This window comes from Vipera berus (assembly GCF_964194415.1).
Source record: "Vipera berus genome assembly, chromosome: Z".
Lineage (NCBI taxonomy): Eukaryota > Metazoa > Chordata > Lepidosauria > Squamata > Viperidae > Vipera > Vipera berus.
Window position 1 is genome coordinate 19,206,300 of NC_138205.1, and position 21,327 is coordinate 19,227,626.

At 43.3% G+C, this 21,327-nt stretch overlaps 2 protein-coding genes across 2 annotated transcripts in view; both read left to right on the top strand.

The window, feature by feature from the left end:
• Positions 1 to 913: 913 nt before the first annotated feature.
• Positions 914 to 7,131, top strand: LOC308678678 (lysoplasmalogenase TMEM86A-like; the record flags this gene model as incomplete). Its single annotated transcript, XM_081345908.1, has 3 exons — positions 914 to 927; positions 1,208 to 1,416; positions 5,777 to 7,131. The coding sequence occupies 3 exons, from the start codon at positions 914 to 916 to the stop codon at positions 6,223 to 6,225; spliced, it is 672 nt and encodes a 223-aa protein (XP_081202034.1). The 3' UTR covers positions 6,226 to 7,131.
• The window catches only part of LOC308678679 (receptor-type tyrosine-protein phosphatase H-like), a gene marked incomplete at both ends in the record, with an annotated part of 67,863 nt that continues 52,992 nt past the window's right edge, over positions 6,457 to 21,327 (top strand). Inside the window, one exon of the mRNA XM_081345909.1 lies at positions 6,457 to 6,544. Within this exon, the coding sequence (XP_081202035.1) occupies positions 6,457 to 6,544 (88 nt within the window). The remainder of the gene's footprint in view (positions 6,545 to 21,327) is intronic.

A 21,327-nucleotide genomic window follows, 5' to 3' on the forward strand; every position in this document is an offset into this window, starting at 1 on the left:
ACATCTTTTTTACATCGTGGTGACCAAAACTGGATGCAGTATTTGTTTAGGAATATTTACCGACACAGAACTAACTTTTCCTTCTGAATGGTGATGATCAGAATTCTATCCAAGGAAGATGGGAGGTTAAGAAATGTGAAGTATAATTAAATAAATAAACTTAGGTCATGAGATAAAATCATCATCCTTTTCTAGATGCTTATTAAGAAGCAAATTAGGTAGCTACAATTGACAAGGCTTTCTCTGTAATGGCACCCAAGATGGAATTTGTTTGGGCAAGTTAGTCAGATGTGAATGTTTTTATTTTGGATTAACTGAATTAGTGTGATTAATGCAACATTTTTTCTCACATTGCTAATTTTTGTTCATCTAGCAGCCTACACTAATTAAAACTTATATTTAGTTTTACTAGTTATCCAAATGATTCTAAAAACAATGGGTACAAATCCTATAATTATCTCAATTGTAAGCCTGATTAAGATAAATAACACTATATGTAATGCTTGCTTATTAGCATTTCTGAGTAGAAGCTTCCAAATGCTAGGAAGTAGATGAACCAGTAGAACTGGCCCATTCCTATGATTTTTCTTTAGAAGTTGTGAACACCCAGAATAATGGGTGTGGCATAATTTAGGGCAAGGCATGTTGAGATTCCACACAGCTGGCAGAGATTCCAGCTGCGGAAAAACAGTGGGAGAGAAAAAGACAAGAGAGGGAATAATGAATAAGATTGATTGTTAAGTAATGATGAGAACCATCTTCATAAAGCATTATGAAATATAATGATGTCCACAATATTCCATGTAGGACTGAACCCTCCACTCACAAAAATCCCAGTCTTGGAGTATCAGTTTTGGCATTGCTTAGTGTTGATCTCTTTCGTGTCCACAGGGAATGATAGATAAGAGTCAAGATGGCAGCAGGACGGTATGATCAAAGTGCCAGCCACTTGGATGTGTGTCGCAATATGCATTACAAACAGGTGAAACTCTGATTGCACTGTTGTAGCTGCCATCTTGATGCTTTTTTTAACCATGCGCTGCAGACACTCCTCATTCCAGGGAAGCAAACTGAGAATGCAACAATATGTATATATATATATATATATATGTATTACATTTCTTTTTTCTTCTTTCTCCCTCTTCCTCCTTGTCCTATCTTAGAGGAGAACCATGCTGCTTAGGCTCCTGCCATTTTTTGTCTCCAGCACCATCTATTTCGTTCTTTTGCTTCCTGAGCCCAGCTTGCAGAGCACTGTCATAAAATGCTTCCCCACCTTCTCCCTGGTGTTCTTTGTGGCCAGTCAGTCCAAACATGGAAGTGTCTTCAAACCGTATTCCCGGTGGATTTTCTATGGTCTCTTGTTTGCATGTGTGGGAGATGCCTGTTTGGTATGGCCAAAGTTCTTCCTTCAAGGTACGGTGTTTGAAGGTTTATGACACTGTTGGGGAAACATCTGGGCTAGAATTTGGGATTGGTTTCAATGATTTCAGTGGCTTAATCACCAAATCGAAAGGGCCATTACTTTGCATGGGTACGATTCCTTATCTCCCAACAGTTGTAGATGAAAAGTAAGCACACTTATAGTATTGCATTGTAGTTCATGAGCCAGATGTTTAGGCTGGATTTGGTATTTTGTTCACCTATTGTTGTTGCATCTATTACCTCGCTAGCAATTATTGTCTGCTATTTTTCATCCTACCTGTTGTTTGAACAATCTCCCTCAGAGATGGACATCCATGGTCCTGTACCTACACTATTGCTGACCTACAGATTCCAGCACCTTTCCCCATAGTCCATATTGATCAATGGGAACTGCAATTCAATAACATCTGGAGAACCATAATTCCTGTATGCTGATTGATGCTGGTGTTTATTTTAGATGTGTCTACGTGGGTGCTTGTACATAATTTACGTATGTGATCATTGTTGTCAAAGACAACCCGGAGAATAACTGTTCAGCCTCAAAGCCTGGATCTACTGAGGGAACAGTCAGACACACAATAAAGTGCTTTTCTCCAATCCATGATCTGGCAGGAAAAAATATACTGACATAAACAGAGTCAATTTAGTCTAATGGTTAAGGTGCTGGCCAAGAAGCCAGGATTCTGAGAATTCTAGTCCTATTTTAGGCATGAAAGCCAGATGGCTGGGGGCTTTGGGCCAGTCACTCACTTACTCAATCCAACCCCTCTCAAGAGTTATGGTGGGAAAAACAGGAGGAAGGAATAGTAGGTATGATTGCTGCCTTGAGTTATATATTACAAGGGCAGGATAAAAATCTACTAATAAATTATGCTGCATTGCCAATTTTGTCTTGGTAATTAGGACAGCAAATGGTACTGTTTTAATGCAGGAAAAGTTAAGCAAAGGAATTGTAGGATTTCCCTGGTTTCACTTCCCTGCTTAAAGGGAAAACTACTAATCAGACATGTCAAACCCGCGACATCATGTGACGTCGCGGAACATATCGGGACGGCTTTGCCATTGCCGTCAATGGGGTAGGTGCGGCTTCCGCATGACGCATCTAGCCCGCGGGCCAGCAGTTTGACACCCCTGGGCTAGATGAATTTATTGGAATGCTTAGCCAACTTAACTACCGGTCAAATTCCCCAACTAACAGATTGCAGGTGGGGAGATGTTCCACCTCATTACCTGGGCCATTTCTGAACATGGCTTGAGTGCTTTTCTCAGAGTGCATTAAACACAGGTCCTAAAGCAGCCTGATTAGCAGGTCATAGACCTGGAGGAGGAAGCAGTCAATGAACAATGAGCATCATCATTAACTATTGCCCACAAATACAGGGCTATCAGTGTCTGTCTGTATGTTGGCAGAACCTGCAAGTAGCTGTGCTTAGACACAACAGTACCACACACACACACATACAAAGTGATGAAAAGAAAAAAAAGGACTAGTGTGCCTCAGTGAAGGTCCTGACTGAAGAGGGGAAAAAAAAATCTAATGCACTCACTGGGGACAGAAATCCAGAAATAGCAGAAGGCACATTTCTTTTCCAGCTTGAAGTGACTTTCCATGCAGCACAGGACCAATGCTCTCTCAAAAGCATAAATGCTGATTTCTAAACACAGATTTCAACATGTTGAGTCTTCTAAACAAGGATATTTAAGGTGCCCAGAATGACATGGCAGCCAGGCCTTATGGGGGCAGATGTCTCTGGGGAGCCAAGATTTCTGGTCCCTCCTGCAAGCTAAACCAACGTGGTCATGAGGAGGGCAGTGCGCAGGGGCAGGAGCCCAACTGTTGAACACATCTTTAACAACATCCTTAGGGAAGCATGCCTAGACAATTTCCAGAGCAACAACTGTGTAGGAAGAAGATGAGAAATACCACTTTAAAACCAGAAAGCTAAAGATGGCTGCAAATAGCTCAGAGATGGGCTAGGGATGAAACGAGAGCAAGGCTGGGAAGACCTGGCATAAAAACAAAGCATCATGCCACCATCTGAGAAGCAGAAAAGCCAATACAGATAGTCCTTGACTTACAACCATTCATTTAGCGACCATTTGAAGTTACAGCGGCACTGAGAAAGCTGACCTATGGCCGTTTTTCACATGACCATTGAAGCATCCCCAGGGTCACGTGATCAAAGTTCAGTCACTTGGCAACAGGCTCATATTTATGATGGCTGCAGTTTCCCGGGGTCATGTGATCGCCATTTTCCGACCTTCTGACAAGCAAGGTCAATGGGGAAGCCAGATTTACTTAGCAACCGTGGTACTAACTTAACACCTGCTGGGGTTCACTTAACAACTGGGGTGAGTAGGGTCGCAAAATGGGGCAAAATTAACAGCTGCCTTGTTTAGCAGTGGAAATTTTGGGCTCAGTTGCGGTTGTAAGTCAAGAACTACTGTACTTGTAATTTGCTTTGTCGTGTCTAATACCAATTCCTACCACATGAGGGAGCCAGCTAAATGCATATCACAAGCGCCATGAGAAGAAATAAAAATCTAAAGATATATTTATTGCAAGATAGAGGCGGCTATATAAATTTTCCCAAAAAAAAAATCTGGGAGGAAATATGGAGGAGGACAATGCACAGAACTGGTTTGAAGAGTTGTATATCTCCTAATTCAGCTTTGCTGGCTGAGGAATTCTGGGAGTTGAAGTCCACAAGTCATAAAAGGGCCAAGTTTGAAGACCCCTGAACTAGTTGTTCCTTACAGTCATGTAAATAGAAAGACAATGTTAATAGCACATCCGCTCCAGGTGTCACAGTTGAAGACTTGATTGTCTTTGGAGTGGCTGACAATTATGGGCCCTGGGATCTGGCACAGCTGGAAGGTACCAGACTGGGAAAGATTGGTCTCATTCTTGCCCAAACAGGCAGGGGAATTCAGCCTGCCTTAAACCTTGAGAAATCCCAATCTGTAGATTAAGATAAAACAAGAAATGTTCACCTATCCAAGTTTTTTAAAAAAATTAAAAATAAAATTATGCACATACCATTGAAACAAATAATGTATATAAATTGCACCTCTTAAAATTAAAAGTGTGGTAAAACTAGGCTGCTTTACCTTTAGAGATGAATAGGTAACTAATGCATGGAAGGGAAAGTTCTGAGGTAAACTTTCAATAGTAGCTGGTTGGGGTAGTTTGTTATGTTAATAGATTGAGGGGGACATCAAGGGTACTTTTTGATGGACACTTTTAACTCTGTCAAAGGCAGTTTAGGGGTTTCAACCTGGTGTCATAGATACATCTCTTGGTTGTCTGCCCCATCCGATGTTAAATGGATATAGGTAGTCCTCAGCTTAGGACTACAGCTGTGAACTTCCATCACTAAGCAAGGCAGTCATTCAGTTGCACCTGATTTTACAACTTTTTGTACTACCATTGTTAAGCAAATGCCTCTAGTCCTTAAGCATATCCAGATTGATTTTGCTTGATAAAAGCCCCTTGGGAGTATCACAAATGGTGATCAGGTGGCCCTGGGAGACTGCAACTGTCATAAATACATGCCAGTTGCAAATCCCCAAAATCGTAATCACATGACTGCAGGTATGCTATGATGGTTGTAAGTGTAAGTACCGGTTTTAAGTGTGAGGCCTTGTTGTAAGTCACTTTTTTCAGTGCCCATTAACAGTTGTTAAATGGATGATCTTACGTCGAGGACTACCGGTACTGTTCAAAGCATTCACCCACCTAAAATATTGTCTTTATTTCCAAGAATATCTCTGAACAGTCTTAGAAATAAATATGGAAGCTGGTCTGCAATCTAGTTTTTGGGAAATGTGCCCCCTGGCCAGCCCCCACCCCTAAAATATTAACAAGATAAATTGAGGATTTGAGGAGGCCATAAACAGCTTCGGCAATATGTTTGTTGGTGAAAAAAGGAATGCAAAAGAAAGACCATTTTTGTCAGGGAGCTTTCAGTTAAGGGGGAAAGGAGAAAGTGAGACCCCAAAACACAATAATACAGTCTTCAAGAAACAGGCAGCCTGGGTCACGTTCTTCCTTTTTGGAGCATGCATTAGAAAGTAAGGCATTCAATATTTATCCGGAATAAACATAACTACCTTTTAGCCCTGCTGTGCCTGTATCTTTTCTTTCCCAGTTGAAAAGAGCACTTAGGCATCAAATTGGGGACAGAAGGTAGATAATAGTCCAAGACTGAATGAAGCAATTTAGTAGGTCATATTCAGAGTGCCTTTTCTTGGCTTAGCAAGCAGCAATTACAGAATAATCCTGTGCATCTGAGGTAACAAGCCAGCGGAGGCTGCCAGAGTGACTGAACTGGCGGTGGCAGATCTTGAGGGAGCAATGCAGCCCATGTGGCTGTTTTTCATTCGCTTGCCTTTTCTCCCCTTACAGGAATGGGTGCCTTTGCCATCTGCCACATCTGCTACATCACAGCCTTTGGCCTGACTCCCCTTCAACCTCTCATCTTCCTGGTCATCGAGGGACTCGGGGCTGTGGGTTACGTGGTGATCCTGCTGCCCTGTTTGTCAGGTTTCTACGTATGGGCAGTGCTGTTTTACTCGGGCCTCCTCGGTGTTATGGCCTGGCGCGCACTGTCTTGCTCCAAAGGGCTGGCTTCAGTGGGCAGCTTGATCTTCCTTGTGTCTGATTTGCTGGTTGGCTATGACAAATTCTGCACCTCCCATCCTCTTACCCGCATCCTGTACATGAGCACTTACTACCTCGCCCAAACCTTGATTGCCCTCTCAGTAGATTCTCCAAAATTTTCCCCAAAGGAGAACTGAGTCTTGAATTGGACTTCTGGGTTGTTCTTCAGCATCAAAAAATCCACAGGCCTTCTGCCTCTCAAATTCACACTTCTCAAGTTCAACTAACTTCTGGATGTGTTGGAACTACAACTCCTGGGATTCCCAGCTAGTGTGGGCCAACAACTGTGAGTAATCAGCAGCAGCTATATCCATAACCCCCCAGCCAGTGTGGACTCTGTGGTTTCTCAAAATTGTAGGCCTATATTCATGGAAGACACCACGTCAGAAGAAGCTCTGGTCAGATTCCTTTTAGAAGTTCAGGTTCTGAGTGCAGATGGTACTAAGAACGACTCCGGTGCCATGTCCTCCTGTGCTGCCACCACGTGGCTGTTTGGGAAATTATACATTATGCTAATGGGCCAGTCAATCCCTCCCTCTTTGTGATGTATTTCCCTCTTTCTGAGCTAACTTGCTTCTTCTTCTTGTCTCCATGCCTGATCTCCTCCATAACCGGCAGATTCACATGCTGCTTCATTTCACGTGCAGACTGTGAGTCATTACCGTCTTTTGACCTTGGGAATACCGTCCAAATATCATCTTAATGCACCTCATCTGCTGTAATCTACTCTGCATGCAAATAAAGGTATTTCTAGATGATAAAAGGTGTTTCCACGAGTTCTGCTATCTGGAAAAGGGCTGTTGACAGTGATAGCATCTGTTTATACAGACCAAGCGCAGAGGTCTTAACAAGGGGATTAATCACAATACATCAGCTTGATCCAGAATCAATACATCAGCTTGATCCTGAATACCTCCACAGTTCTCATTATCTTGTTATTCCCAAATTTTCTTCCTGGGAGTGATGTTGATGATCTTACAATAAAAGGGCCAGTGATAAAAAGAATTTATGAAGCATTTATTTAAATGACATGTTTGCTAATAAATAAATAAATAAATAAATAAACATCCTGTTTTGTTGCCTAATTAAAGCAGCCTAGTTAGCTGGCTGCATTGTGTGAATGGAAGATAGGTTTAATTGTGTGCTTCCATCTCCTGGTCAAAACTAACTTTGAGGACTGTCTTCTTCATGCTTGCACCTTTCTTCCTATCCTACTATTATCCATTCAAGTACCTCTCAAACCATCCTTTGTCCTTTTCTGTGAAATTATTTCTTGAAAACCTTTGCATTTTGCTTGGGGATCCAAGAATGGAATGGAGAAATCAGGTGGGTTTCTCCATTTCATACGGTCTCTCTGCCACATGGACCCTCTTCTCCTCAGGCGTCAAACCGAGCTGTCCGTACTGCCTCCTTCACTTTTACAAGACAGACTCCACCAGCAAGCCATTTGGATTGATGGGGGATGGCATGCAGTGGCAGAAGACAGAATGGGGTTAGGAAAGTGATAGAAAAAGAAGAAAATATTACAGTTAGAAGGGTGGCATAGATAGAAAGCTACTTTCCAACGCAGGTAACTGCATCTAACCAATCTTGGCAGACCGAAGAGAAGCTAAAGCAGCATGGGCTCTATTAGTACTTTGATGGTAGACTACTAGGAAATCCAGGATGTAAGCTCAACTGGAAAGTTGCAAAAGCCTCCCAGAAGATGACAAAGGCAAGCCCACTCCCATCCATCCATCTATCCATCCATCCATCCATCCGTCATCATTATAGACTGCTACTCCAACTGATTCAGGGCAGTTAGCAACATGTGAAATCCATAAAAGCATTTGTTTTTTTTAAAAAAATCAAGCAAAAATCCAGAACTGTTGTCAGAGCATGCTACTGTACTTCCTACATGAATTGAAATAGTTCTTGGATGTTTTCTGGGACAAGAGGTGCCACCATGATGAGGGCAGGAGACTGATTTGTAGAAACTACATCTCCAGCTCCGCTCCTTTGATAAAATAACCCTCCTGAGTTTCATGTACCAGAAGGACGAGCTCTTTCTAAAGGAGGTTGCCTTGCAATTGCCTGAGTACCAAGCAGAATATAAAGGGACGCAGCCTTTAGAAGGTGAAAACCAGCACTTTTTGTCAAGAGAACTAGATGGAGCACTTGTGTTTTCGCCAAGAGTTGATCTTACTTTGAATCTTTACCTTTTATACAGGTGAAACTAGAAAAATTAGAATATCGTGCAAAAGTTCATTTATTTCAGTAATGCAACTTAAAAGGGGAAACTAATATATGAGATAGACTCATTACATGCAAAGCAAGATAGTTCAAGCTGTGATTTGTCATAATTGTGATGATTATGGCTTACAGCTCATGAAAACCCCAAATCCACAATCTCAGAAAATTAGAATATTGTGAAAAGGTGCAATATTCTAGGCTCAAAGTGTCCCACTCTAATCAGCTAATTAAGCCATAACACCTGCAAAGGGTTCCTGAGCCTTTAAATGGTCTCTCAGTCTGATTCAGTAGGAATCACAATCATGGGGAAGACTGCTGACCTGACAGTTGTGCAGAAAACCATCACTGACACCCTCCATAAGGAGGGAAAGCCTCAAAAGGTAATTGCAAAAAAAGTTGGATGTTCCCAAAGTGCTGTATCAAAGCACATGAATAGAAAGTTATGTGGAAGGGAAAAGTGTGGAAGAAAAAGGTGCACAAGCAGCAGGGATGACCGCAGCCTGGAGAGGATTGTCAGGAAAAGGCCATTCCAAAGTGTTGGGGACTTTCACAAGGAGTGGACTGAGGCTGGAGTCAGTGCATCAAGAGCCACCACACACAGACAGATCCTGGACATGGGCTTCAAATGTCGTATTCCTCTTGTCAAGCCGCTCCTGAACAACAAACGTCAGAAGCGTCTTACCTGGGCTAAAGAAAAACAGACCTGGTCTGTTGCTCAGTGGTCCAAAGTCCTCTTTTTTGATGAGAGCAACTTTTGCATCTCATTTGGAAACCAAGGACCCAGAGTCTGGAGGAAGAATGGAGATGCACACACTGCAAGATGCTTGAAGTCCAGTGTGAAGTTTCCACAGTCTGTGTTGATTTGGGGAGCCATGTCATCTGCTGGTGTTGGTCCACTGTGCTTCATTAAGTCCAGGGTCAACGCAGCCGTCTACCAGGAGATTTTGGAGCACTTCATGCTTCCTTCCGCAGACGAGCTTTATGGAGATGCTGACTTCATTTTCCAGCAGGACGTGGCACCTGCCCACACTGCCAAAAGCACCAAAACCTGGTTCAATGACCATGAGATTACTGTGCTTGATTGGCCAGGAAACTCACCTGACCTGAACCGCAAAGAGAATCTATGGGACATTGCCAAGAGAAAGATGAGAGACACAAGACTGAACAATGCAGAAGAGCTGAAGGCCGCTATTGAAGCATCCTGGTCTTCCATAACACCTCAGCAGTGCCACAGGCTGGTAGCTTCCATGCCACGCAGCATTGAGGCAGTAATTGCTGCAAAAGGGGCCCAAACCAAGTACTCAGTACATATGCATGCTTATACTTTTCAGAGGTCCGATATTGTTCTATGCACACTCCTTGTTTTATTGATTGCATGTAATATTCTAATTTTCTGAGATTGTGGATTTGGGGTATTCATGAGCTCTACGCCATAATCATCACAATTATGACAAATCACGGCTTGAACTATCTTGCTTTGCATGTAATGAGTCTATCTCATACATTAGTTTCCCCTTTTAAGTTGCATTACTGAAATAAATGAACTTTTGCACGATATTCTAATTTTTCGAGTTTCACCTGTAGAGCATAGAGTAAAACCATTGGAAGGAATCCTGGAGGTCTTCCAATCCAACCCCCCTGCGCAAACAGGAGGCCCTATACCAGGGGTAGGCAACCTTGGCTCTTTTATGACTCGTGGACTTCAACTCCCAGAATTCCTGAGCCAGCTATGCTGAGGGAAAACGGAGACGATTCTAAGCTGAGCCATGCTGGCTCAGGAATTCTGGGAGTTGAAGTCCACGAGTCATAAAAGAGCCATGGTTGCCTTCCCCTGCCCTATACCATTCCAGACAAATGGTTGTCCAATCTCTTCTTAAAAACCTCCTGGAATGGAGCACCCACAACTTCTGAAGGCAAGACTTTCCACTGACTAATTGTTCTCATTGTCAGGAAACTTCTCCTTAATTCTAGGTTGCTGAGTCTCTCCTTGATTAGTTTCCATCCGTTACTTCTTGTCCTGCCCTCAGGTAGTTTGGAAAAATAGGTTGATCCCTTCTTTCTCTGTGACAGCCTTTTCTTTTAATAGAAAAGGCTGCAAAAAAGAAAAGCCCCCCCCCAATAAAAAAGGCTGAAAACAAAGAAGCTGGAACTGACCTCCCTTTCTGAGGGATTTTTCTTGTGGATATTCTACTTAATTTTTCTTCCATTTCCCCCCACCCCCCTCCTTCTTCTTTGACTCATCCTTTCTCCTCCTGCTACACAAGGGGAAAAATTAATTTCATTTGCATTTCAATGGGAATGTAATTCAATGCGTTTTGGAGCCAATACACTCACACAGATCGTTATTTCAGTCCTCAGCTCTCTGAGGTTTGCTCATGTTTTTAAAATGTCAAATTAGGGAGGGGAGAAGAATTTGTTGTTTTTTTCTCTTCTTTCCCGATATCTCTATCTTTTTGTCTCTTAATTGGTTTATTCTCATTTTTCCATCTAGTCAAAAAGTGTAGCAGGTTTAAGGAGAGCAAATCAGTATTGTGTTTGTGTGTGTTCATATATATATATATATATGTAAAGGTAAAGGTTCCCCGCACATGCGTGCTAGTTGTTTCCGACTCTAGGGGCCGGTGCTCATCTCTGTTTCAAAGCCGAAGAGCCAGCACTTGTCCGAGGACGTCTCCGTGGTCATGTGGGCGGCGTGACTAGACGCCAAAGGCGCGCAGAACGTTGTTACCTTCCCACCGTAGTGGTCCCTATTTTTCTACTTGCATTTTTAGGTGCTTTCGAACTGCTAGGTTGGCAGAAGCTGGGACGAGTAACAGGCGCTCACTCTGTTACGCGGCACTCGGGATTCGACCCGCCAAACTGCCGACCTTCTGATCGACAAGCTCAGCGTCCTAGCCCACTGAGCCACCACGTCCCTAATATATATAAAACCTAATTGTGAGCGAGTCCTAGAGAGTAGAGCAGGTGCAAATGTGGCTGTCTTTATGCGCAGAAAGATTGGACAATGGAATCAGGGGAATTTTTACACAGTAAAAGTTCATGCTAAGCTGTGGATTTCCTTTCAAGTATATTTCAAGCATACCAAGTTGGGGGGGGGGGGAGAAAGAGAAAGGAGATGCAGATGCAAAAATAGTTAAATGCAACTCTATATTAGTAAATGGAAGGGCTTTATATGGCAAGAAAGAATCAGAAAGAATGGGAACAGGAGTTAATTGGAAAAAAGAATTTTATACTAAAATAAAGGAGACTAAAGACTACAAGTAATATATATAACAGAATAACAGAGTTGAAAGGGACCTTGGAGGTCTTCTAGTCTAGTCCAACCTCTGCTCAAGCAGGAAATCCTGTACCATTTCAGTCAAATCTCTGACCAATCTCTTCTTTAAAATCTCCAGTGTCAGAGCATCCAAAATTTCCTGAGGCAAGTCGTTCCACTGATTAATTGTTCTAACTGTCCTGAAATTTCTCCTTAGTTCTAGGTTGCTTCTCTCCTTGACTAGTTTCCATCCGTTGCTTCTTGTCCTGCTTTCAGGTGCTTTGGAGAATAGCTTGGCTCCCTCCTCTTTGTGGCAGCCCCTGAGATATTGGAACACTGCTATCATGTCATCCCTAGTCCTTCTTTTCATTAAACTAGACCTAACCAATTCCTGCAACTGTTCTTCATATGTTTTAGCTTTTATATAGTAGCTGTTGTAAACAAACTCAGTTAATTTTGCTTCATGGAAGGTAAGTCCTGTTTACAAAGGACAAACAAGGCTAGTACATAATTGTGCAGCACAATGGATGTCTTTGTTCCTTCTCATGTGTACAGAGCTAGACAGATAGCTGCCAGGGAGTAGGAATCATAAATGCGGATTGTGACTGTTCAGTTTCCCTTTGCTGAGCCTTTAACATACAGTAGCTTTATCCAACCTGGTGTCCTCTGGATGTGTTGAAGCAACATCACCCAGAATTCCTAGCTGTTAGCCATGCTAGCTGAGAACTTCCGCAATAAGAAAAACTGGCTGGACGAACTTTGAAGAAACCTGGGGTACAATTTCAGGTTTTAACAAAAGGCTTTCTTTAATTCAAGAGCACCAAGAAAAATTGGAGTTTGGGTGGAGGTACATTAAGATTGATCCTCTCCAATCTTGAGTTAACTTATCAGGCCCGTTCTTTTCTCAAAAAGTCTTTTTTTGAAATGTACAGTCCCATAAATGTTTTTTTAAAAATAACCCTCAAAGCAGGAGAACCTGCTTAGGACTCCAAAGCAAGCTTCTCCAGTCAAAAGGTTCTCTGACAGATGTGATCCCAGTTCCCTTCATTCTCAGTTGACCGGCCTCAGAAGAGCAGGACTATTCTACTCCCAAACGAAAGGACAACCAGTTGTAGGAATTAGGAGAAGACGACATTATTTGGAATGGGGAGGTTGTGGTCTGCATGAAACCCTTGAAAGAAGGCACGAGTGGTGTAATGTATTGGGCTTTGTCTTGTTAAGGGAACATCACATGGGTTAATTACTGAAAGGTTGCTTAAGCCAGAAAGCTGTCTAATGGCTCCCAGCTCCTCAGACAACCTATCTCCAGCGCCGCCATTGGCTGCCTCTAGGGCGGCAATAGGTTGCTTTAAACCTATTGGCCGCCGCCTAGAGGTCAGGGTATAAATTGCTGCATTCGCAGCCCGGTTTCTCAGTTCAGTTCCTGCAAGCAATAAACAATGATCTTTGTTGAACTCACTCGCCTCGTCTCGTCATTGAAGCAACGAACCCAGTACATAACAAGTGGGATAGATCATAAATTGGGTGAAGGTATTAGGCTCACGTCACACAGGAGGAGTCCCATCCTTTCATCCAGCATTTGCCTTTCCCCCAACATACACTGAGGTGGCAGGTGAGGTGAGTAGCAAGGTTGATGCCTTTTCTCATCCTCATCACCACCGTCCTGTTCACTGTGTATCAAGAGAATAGGTCTTCTTTGTCCCTGAGGTCCCACCTAGACTCAGATCCTGCCCACAGCTCCAATTTGCATTGGACACAAATGCTTCCGTTGGTGCTGTTTCCAACCAAAGGGGGTGGGACTTCATTTGGCCAACTGTACGTGTGGGTTTGTTTTCCAGGCAGACAATTTCCTCCTGGGTTGTGGGTGGGAGAAAAGGAAGGACACAGGACCTAAAGCTGTGAAGAGCTTAGCAGTTAGGAAGATCACCTAGAAGTTGCAGGTTGTCGGGATGTGGGCTCTGGGAGCTTTCTACCTTGGGAATTACCTATCTGATGGCATCTAGTCTTCTTCATCCAGGAAGAAGTTGGCACTCCCTGATGCTGGTAAGTGAATTAAAAAAACAACAACTCGAAACCACCTGCTCTTTGCTATGCCAATATTTTGGATCACTGCATTAAACGTAATCTACTTCACACCTAAAAAAAAACCCTGGATCTCTACATTTAAGACAGCAACAAGAGTTGGGAAACACTGGGCATTCTCCCACATCCACATTCCCATTGGACATCTTCCACCTGGAGTAGTCATCCTCTTCCGTTGGGGACATTCCGAGCAAAGGTTAAAAAAAGTACAGCAGAAGAGCCTGTGAATTCTTCCTTAAAGGGATACCCAGCCAGCCTTTAAGAAGAAAGATATATTTTTTTAATAATTGGTGAACTATTAAGATGATAAATAGAATTTACTTGCAAAAAATAAGAATGTATTGAAATGAACAATGTAAGTACTGTAGACAGGATAATTACTTTTTAATGAAATAGGGAAATGTGGGTTACCTAAAAATTAAATTTTCTTTTATATATTATAGGGTATTCTGGAATATTCTATTGCAATTAGGTAAAGCTTAAAAACAGGACATGGATATGTATAAGTGAACATATATTGAAAATTTTTCTAATTGATTCTGTCACAATTAGAAATGTATTGATTTGACTAATTTGATTATGTTATAGCTAAGGGAATCGGAGAGGGAATCTTTGTTGACGTAACTTGAGCTATATACAAATAATTTGTTATTTGCTATTGTTTACTTTTGACTACCCAACCTCCGTATTGCTTCATAAACACCTGAATGTAAAATTAAAAAATTAATAAAACTTGTACACAAAAAAAAGATAGAACAGATGGGCTGGGTTCGCGCATGAATCCATGAGTTGCCAAGGTGTGGTCCCAATGAATGGACTGGGTTGGTTTTTTCCACAGAGTGTGTTGTTCCAGGGTGAATCACACTGTTGCTTATTCCAAGTAGCAATGATGTGATTTGTTTTGGAACGGCGCATTCTGTGGATGGAGCCAGCTTTGTTTGTTCTTAGGACCCCATTTTGGTGGCTCGTGGATTCATGTGTGGACCCAGCCTATCTGTTCTATCTTATCTCATACTGATTCTTCTAAAAGGTAGGGGGGGGGGGAAGAAGAAAGTTTAGGTCCCAACCAATCTATCATTTAGGGAGTTGTCCTCCGTTTCCTGTTTCTGCAGTTCTTCAATCTAATTCTTTCCTATTTCTCATTGGTTTGACTCCCACCCACCCCGCCCTCAGGGCCTTGACAATTTACAATTCTGCTTTCATGCTTTCCTAACAGGTTTTTCTGTGTGAATATTTGATGATGATGATGATAACGATGCTGATGATTTTGCAAATAATTAAAAAAAGATTTAATGTGATTTTTTTACATGTAAACACATTTGTGGGTGTCCATTTTTCCAATGTATGCAGGTAGTCCTCGGCTTACAAAGTTCACTTAATGACTGTTCAAAGTTACAACAGCCCTGGAAAAAGTGACAAGATGTTTTTCACCCTTATGACCATTGCAGCATCCCCATGGTCACATGATCAAAATTCAGACGCTTGGGAACTGGTTCACATTTATGACTGTTTTAGTGTCCCAGGGCCATGTGATCCCCTTTGGCAACCTTCTGACAAGCAAAGTCAACGGGAGAACTAGCTTCACTCAACAACCATGTTACCAATTTAACAACTGCAGCAACTGTGACAAGAAAGGTCGTAAATTGAAACAAAATTCACTTAACAAATGTTTCAGTGAGCAACAGAAATGTTGGGTTCAGTTGTGGTCATAAGACGAGGACTGCTTGTATAGGCTTGCATTAATTCTTGTTCAACTAGCAAGAAACTGCATTGCAACATTCAGCAAAAGTGTGAATTTTGAAGGGCAACCGACTGTATTTGTTTAAGAACGTCAAGTTAACTAAATTTTCAGGAAAAGCTAAACTAAGAGGCTTTCTCCCTCTTGTATGGCAAGTGATAGTACATTGTTGTCTGATGGGGGAGGAGGGCCAAATCCTGATATTTTGCAGAGAACCATTGGACTAATTGAAATGCCTAATTTAGAATACAGAATAACAGAGTTGGAAGGGACCTTGTAGGTCATCTAGTCCAACCCCTGCTCAAGCAGGAGACCCTAGACCAGGGGGTAGGCAACCTTGTCTCTTTTATGACTTGTGGACTTCAACTCCCAGAATTCCTGGCTGGCTCAGGAATTCTGGGATTTGAAGTCCACAAGTCATAAAAGAGACAAGGTTGCCTACCCCTGCTGCCCAGTCTCTTCTTGAAAGCTTCCAGTCATGAAGCTCCCACAACTTCTGAAAGCAAACTGCTTCCTTGGTTGATTGTTCTCACTGTCAGAAAATTTCTCCTTATCTCTAGCTTGAATCTCTCCTTGATCAGCTTCCATCCGTTTTTCCTTGTCTGGCCATCAGATGCTTTGGAAAAGAGGCTGATCCCCTCCTCTCTGTGTAAAGGTAAAGGTAAAGGTTCCCCCGCACATGCGTGCTAGTCGTTTCCAACTCTAGGGGCCGGTGCTCATCTCCGTTTCAAAGCCAAAGAGCCAGCGCTTGTCTGAGGACATCTCCGTGGTCATGTGGCCGGCATGACTAGATGTCAAAGGCGCATGGAACGCTGTTACCTTCCCACCGTAGTGGTCCCTATTTTTCTACTTGCATTTTTACGTGCTTTCGAACTGCTAGGTGGGCAGAAGCTGGGACGAGTAACAGGCGCTCACTCTGCTACACGGCACTCGGGATTCGACCCGCCAAACTGCCGATCTTCTGATCGACAAGCTCAGCGTCCTAACAGCCCCTCAAATATTGGAATACTGCTATCATGTCTCCCCTGGTCCTCCTCTTCACTAGACTAGCCATGCCTGGTTCCTGTAACTGTTCTTCATATGTTTTAGCCTCCAGTCCCCTAATCATCTTTGCTGCTCTTCTCTGCACCTTTTCTAGAGTCTCAACATCTTTTTTATTGTGTGGTGACCAAAACTGGATGCCGTATTCCAGGTGTGGTCTTACTAAGGCTTTATAGAGTGGTATTAGTACCTGATCTTGATTCAGTCCCTCAGTCCATTTCTTGAAGAATGACTACATTTATAATGTTGAGCAGCTCGCTTGTCTGCCCACACATCCCTGCACCCTACTGTGGTTGCGATTTATTTCTGGGTGGAAGGATTTTTATTTTGTATTTGCTTCTATCTGGAAGATGCTTCATTCTTGTTCAGATTGAGAAATGGCTGGTGGTTTACTGGGACTGTTAATTTAAAGACCTTGTCTAGCATGATGTTACCTCTGAGAAGCAAAATTTCATCATTTGAGTTAGGGTTCGGAGGAAATAATAGTGCCTCAAATCAAGAGGAAACCAGAGATCATAGGCTAGGGCAGGGGTGTCAAACTCAATTTCATTGAGGGCCACATCAGCATTGCGGTTGGCCTGGGGGGGGGCAGGTGTGTGTGGCCAGGGTGGGCGTGGCTGGAGTGCGTATGGCACAAAGGGTGATACCTCCCCAGCGTGCGCCCTGGGGCAGTGCCGACATGGCACGGACCAGTCCCTCGCTGTTTCCAGACGGACTTGTGGAGCTAAGACTGAATGTATTTCAGCAAAGATGACCACCATGAAATTATACATTGGGTCCCAGCCGACCTGGGCTGGGGCCAAGGCAGCGGGGGCCATTCCCTCACTGTTTCCAGGATGGCTTCGCGGGCCACATGAAACCACTTTGTGGGCCGGATCCGGCCCCCGGGCCTTGTGTTTAACATGTCTGGGCTAGGGAGAAGGAATATCTTAACTCTGCAACTGGATTATGTTACGTTGTCTTCATTTATGCGAGAGGTCATTCTAATTCAGTGTAATTTATTCTGGTCTTTAGCTAGCCAAACCATAAGCCAAAGTTTATCCATCATATCCATGGGCTAAGAATGCAGGTCATGCTAAAACAAATCTAACCCGTGTGTGGTATTACAGGTAGTCCTCAACTTACAACAGCTTGTTTAGTGACCATTCAAAGTTACAACGGCACTGAAAAAAGTGACATGACCATTTTTCACTTACAGTACAACCGTTGCAGCATCCCCAGGCTCACATGATCAAAATTCAGACACTTGGGAACTGACTCATATTTATGACAGTTGCAGTGTCCCAGGGTCATGTGATCACCTTATGCAAGCTTCTGACAAGCAAAGTCAATGGAGAAGCCAGATTCACTTAACGACCGTGTTACTAATTTCACAATTGCAGGGATTCACTTAACAGCTGTGGCAAGAAAGGTCATAAAATGGGGCAAAACTCACTTAACAAATGTCTCATTTAGCAACAGAAATTTTGGGCTCAAATGTGGTCGTAAATCAAGGACTACCTGTACTAGTATGTTGTGTAAATTAGATTGCTCTCTGTGTGTGTGTGCCCTTACCCCCTCATCCGGACAAAAAAAAAATCTTTTCTAGAAAGAAGTAATTTAAGTTTCAAAGGAAGCCTTTGTTTGAATTAAGTTAAATGGTGCTTCCTTTAACACCCCTTTCAAGGTGATGCAACTGCAAACACTCTGCAAGGCTAAAGGCATTTCCAGAATGTGTGGCCTCTTGTCCTCCTCACCTCCTAATTTGTTTTGAATGGATTTACACACAATGCACCTGGGATTAAAACTCCCAGAAGCAACACAAATGCCCTTGGCAGGTATGTGATCAAACAAATAATTCAAGGTGGATGGGAAGGAATGCAAATCTTTAGTGCCCGACCCTCTTGTTTTTCTGTCCTGGACACAACTCACCTGACTTCTGACAAAGCAGTGAGAATTTCCCACCAAAACTCTGTTGTAACAATGATACACAGGGAGAATAATTTCCTCTGCAGAAGATTGGATGAATAAAAAAAGGCAAGTTGCAATGAGCAGAGAGGCAGGGGAGGGACAGGCAACTTGCCTTGTAAGCCACCCAGGGGTGCTCTGAATAAGAAGATGGGCAGCATATAAATGTAATCAATGATAAATAGATAAACCTGCAGTACCCTGAAAATTGCCGTACAACAACTGCCAGCCTCTCTCAACTACTGAGGAGCTGAGGCTTCAGGCAGTTGTATGTCAAACTTCCAGATGCTGTTGTAACTTTGAATGGTCACTAAATGAACTGCTGTATGTTGAGGACGACCTGTATTATCTGCATGTTTTCTAGCTTCAAGAGAAAAACCTCAACAACCAGAAAACAAAAGAGTTGTTTTCATTAATCCATGGTAGACACTTCTGAGAAAGTTTTAACTCTCCTCTGGGTTTTATTCCTTGTATTTGTTTGGGGACTTCCTAACAGAACAGACACAGAGTAGAAAGAGGCAATTACAGGAAATGCAGAATTCTTGGGTAGAGTTTACTGTACATATCTACAGGTGAAACTCGAAAAATTAGAATATCGTGCAAAAGTTCATTTATTTCAGTAATGCAACTTAAAAGGGGAAACTAATATATGAGATAGACTCGTTACATGCAAAGCAAGATAGTTCAAGCCGTGATTTGTCATAATTGTGATGATTATGGCTTACAGCTCATGAAAACCCCAAATCCACAATCTCAGAAAATTAGAATATTGTGAAAAGGTGCAATATTCTAGGCTCAAAGTGTCCCACTCTAATCAGCTAGAACTTTTGCACGATATTCTAATTTTTCGAGTTTCACCTGTATTTGTATTATAAGCCTTCCCTCCTGTCCGTTAGGTGGTTATTGTTTTATGAAAACAGTTCTCATTCAGCAAACCACCAGATGGTCAAATACACCTGGAGAAGCTGTTAACAGGTGTGGGTTGTTGTTGTGGAAAAGATTTGTGTATGTGTGTGTGTAAATTTTACACAGCAGCAACCAGGAAAAAGAATTCTAAATGTATTGATCAACCCTGGACAAGCTTTGCTCAATCATACTGATAAAGAGATGATCTCTTTTTTAAAAACGAAAAGGTACAAATAGTCCTCAACTTACAACAATTGAGTCCAAAATTTCTGTTGCTAAGTGAAACATTTGTTAAGTGAGTTTGCCCCATTTTCAACTTTTCTTGCCACAGTCATTAAGTGAATCATGTAGTCATTAAATTAGTCAAACTGTTGTTACGTGAATCTGGCTTTCCCATTGGCTTTGCTTGTCAGAAGGTTGCAAAAGGGACACCACAACTGTCATAAATATGAGTCAGTTGTCAAGCATCTGAATTTTGATCACTTAATCGTGGGGATGCTGCTACAGTCGTGTCAAAACGGGTTCTAAATCAATGTTTTCAGTGCTGTTGTAACTTTGAATGGTCATTAAATGAACTGTTGTAAGTTGAGGACTACCTGTAATTTGGTATAAACAGGACAGCCTCCCTGCTAAAGTCCTTCAGCCTACATGAGGTTACTCTATTCCAGGGGTAGGCATACTTGGCTCTTTTATCAACTCCCAGAATTCCTGAGTCAGCTATGCTGACTCAGGAATTCTGGGAGTTGAAGTCCATGAGTCATAAAAGAGCTGAGGTTGCCTACCCCTGCTCTATTCCATAGTTCATAGGGAGAGAGAGAGAGGGTGTATTGTATATGTAAACATTCTTTCAATGGAAGTGTATATATGTTAACAGTACAAATATTAAGGCATCGTCAAAGTATATAAGTAAAGCCGCTTGACAGGAATACACGCGGGAACTTTGACAGCTGTCAAAGTTCCCCGCACTGCGCAGGCGCCTCCACTGACAGCTCGCGGCTGTCAAACTCCGGACCGTGAAGAAGCCTGAGCTGTCAAAGCGTCCACCGCACAGCGCAGGCGCAACCACTGACAGCTCGCGGCTGTCAAAACACCACACCACGCGGAAGCCGGAGCTGTCAGAAGAAGACGACGCTGATTGGTCCCCGTCTGACACGGCGCCAAAACAAACACTTCTGATTGGTCCTCGCGGCCAGCTGCCGGCTATAAAAGCCGAACAAGTTATTCAATGTTGTCTTGCTCTAAATAAACTTGTTGTTAACTAGCCTGTCGTCCCGAGCGGTCCTTCGGCTACTTCACTGGCGACGAGGATGGGATCGCTCCGGAGCTGAAGTCACGGCCGAGGAAGAGAGTTCCCGGCAAGAGCTGACACGGAAGTTTTAACTTCCATCGGAGCAACCCAGGACCGGACGACATGGCAAACTTCGGCCGTGTGAGGGAGTTTGATACCCGCCATCCCGAGAGATGGCAATCACACCTCGGCCAAGTTGAAGGATTTCTCCTCGTCAGTAAAATCACTGACGACCGAGCAAAGGCCGCCGCCCTGCTGTACATCAGCGGGCCCCCGGTGTACGACGCAGCCGTCGGGCTGTTCAGCCCAGTGCCCATCACGGAAGTCTCCTACGCGGACCTGGTGGACCAGCTGAACAAGTACTACATGCCGGCTCGCTCGGAACTGTACTGGCGGGTGCAATTCGCACAAAAGAAACAACGGCAGGACGAGCCCGCCAACGAGTTCATCGCCGGGGTCAGACACGCCGCGCGGAACTGCTGCTTCCCCGACCTGGAAGACCGCATCAGAGACCAGGTGGTGATCGGTCTGAGGGACGAGAAGCTACAAAAAAAACTGACGTCCAAACCCGACATGAATCTGGCTGAGCTGACCAGGGAGATCATGGCATACGAACACAGCCACAAAAAGAAGCCGACGAACACGACCCCAGAGACCCCTGCGACCGTCTACCAGGAAAGCGCAACCTTCAGCGACAGCGGAGAGTCGGTAGATTTCACCGATGGAGAAGCCCTACAGCGCAGGATGGA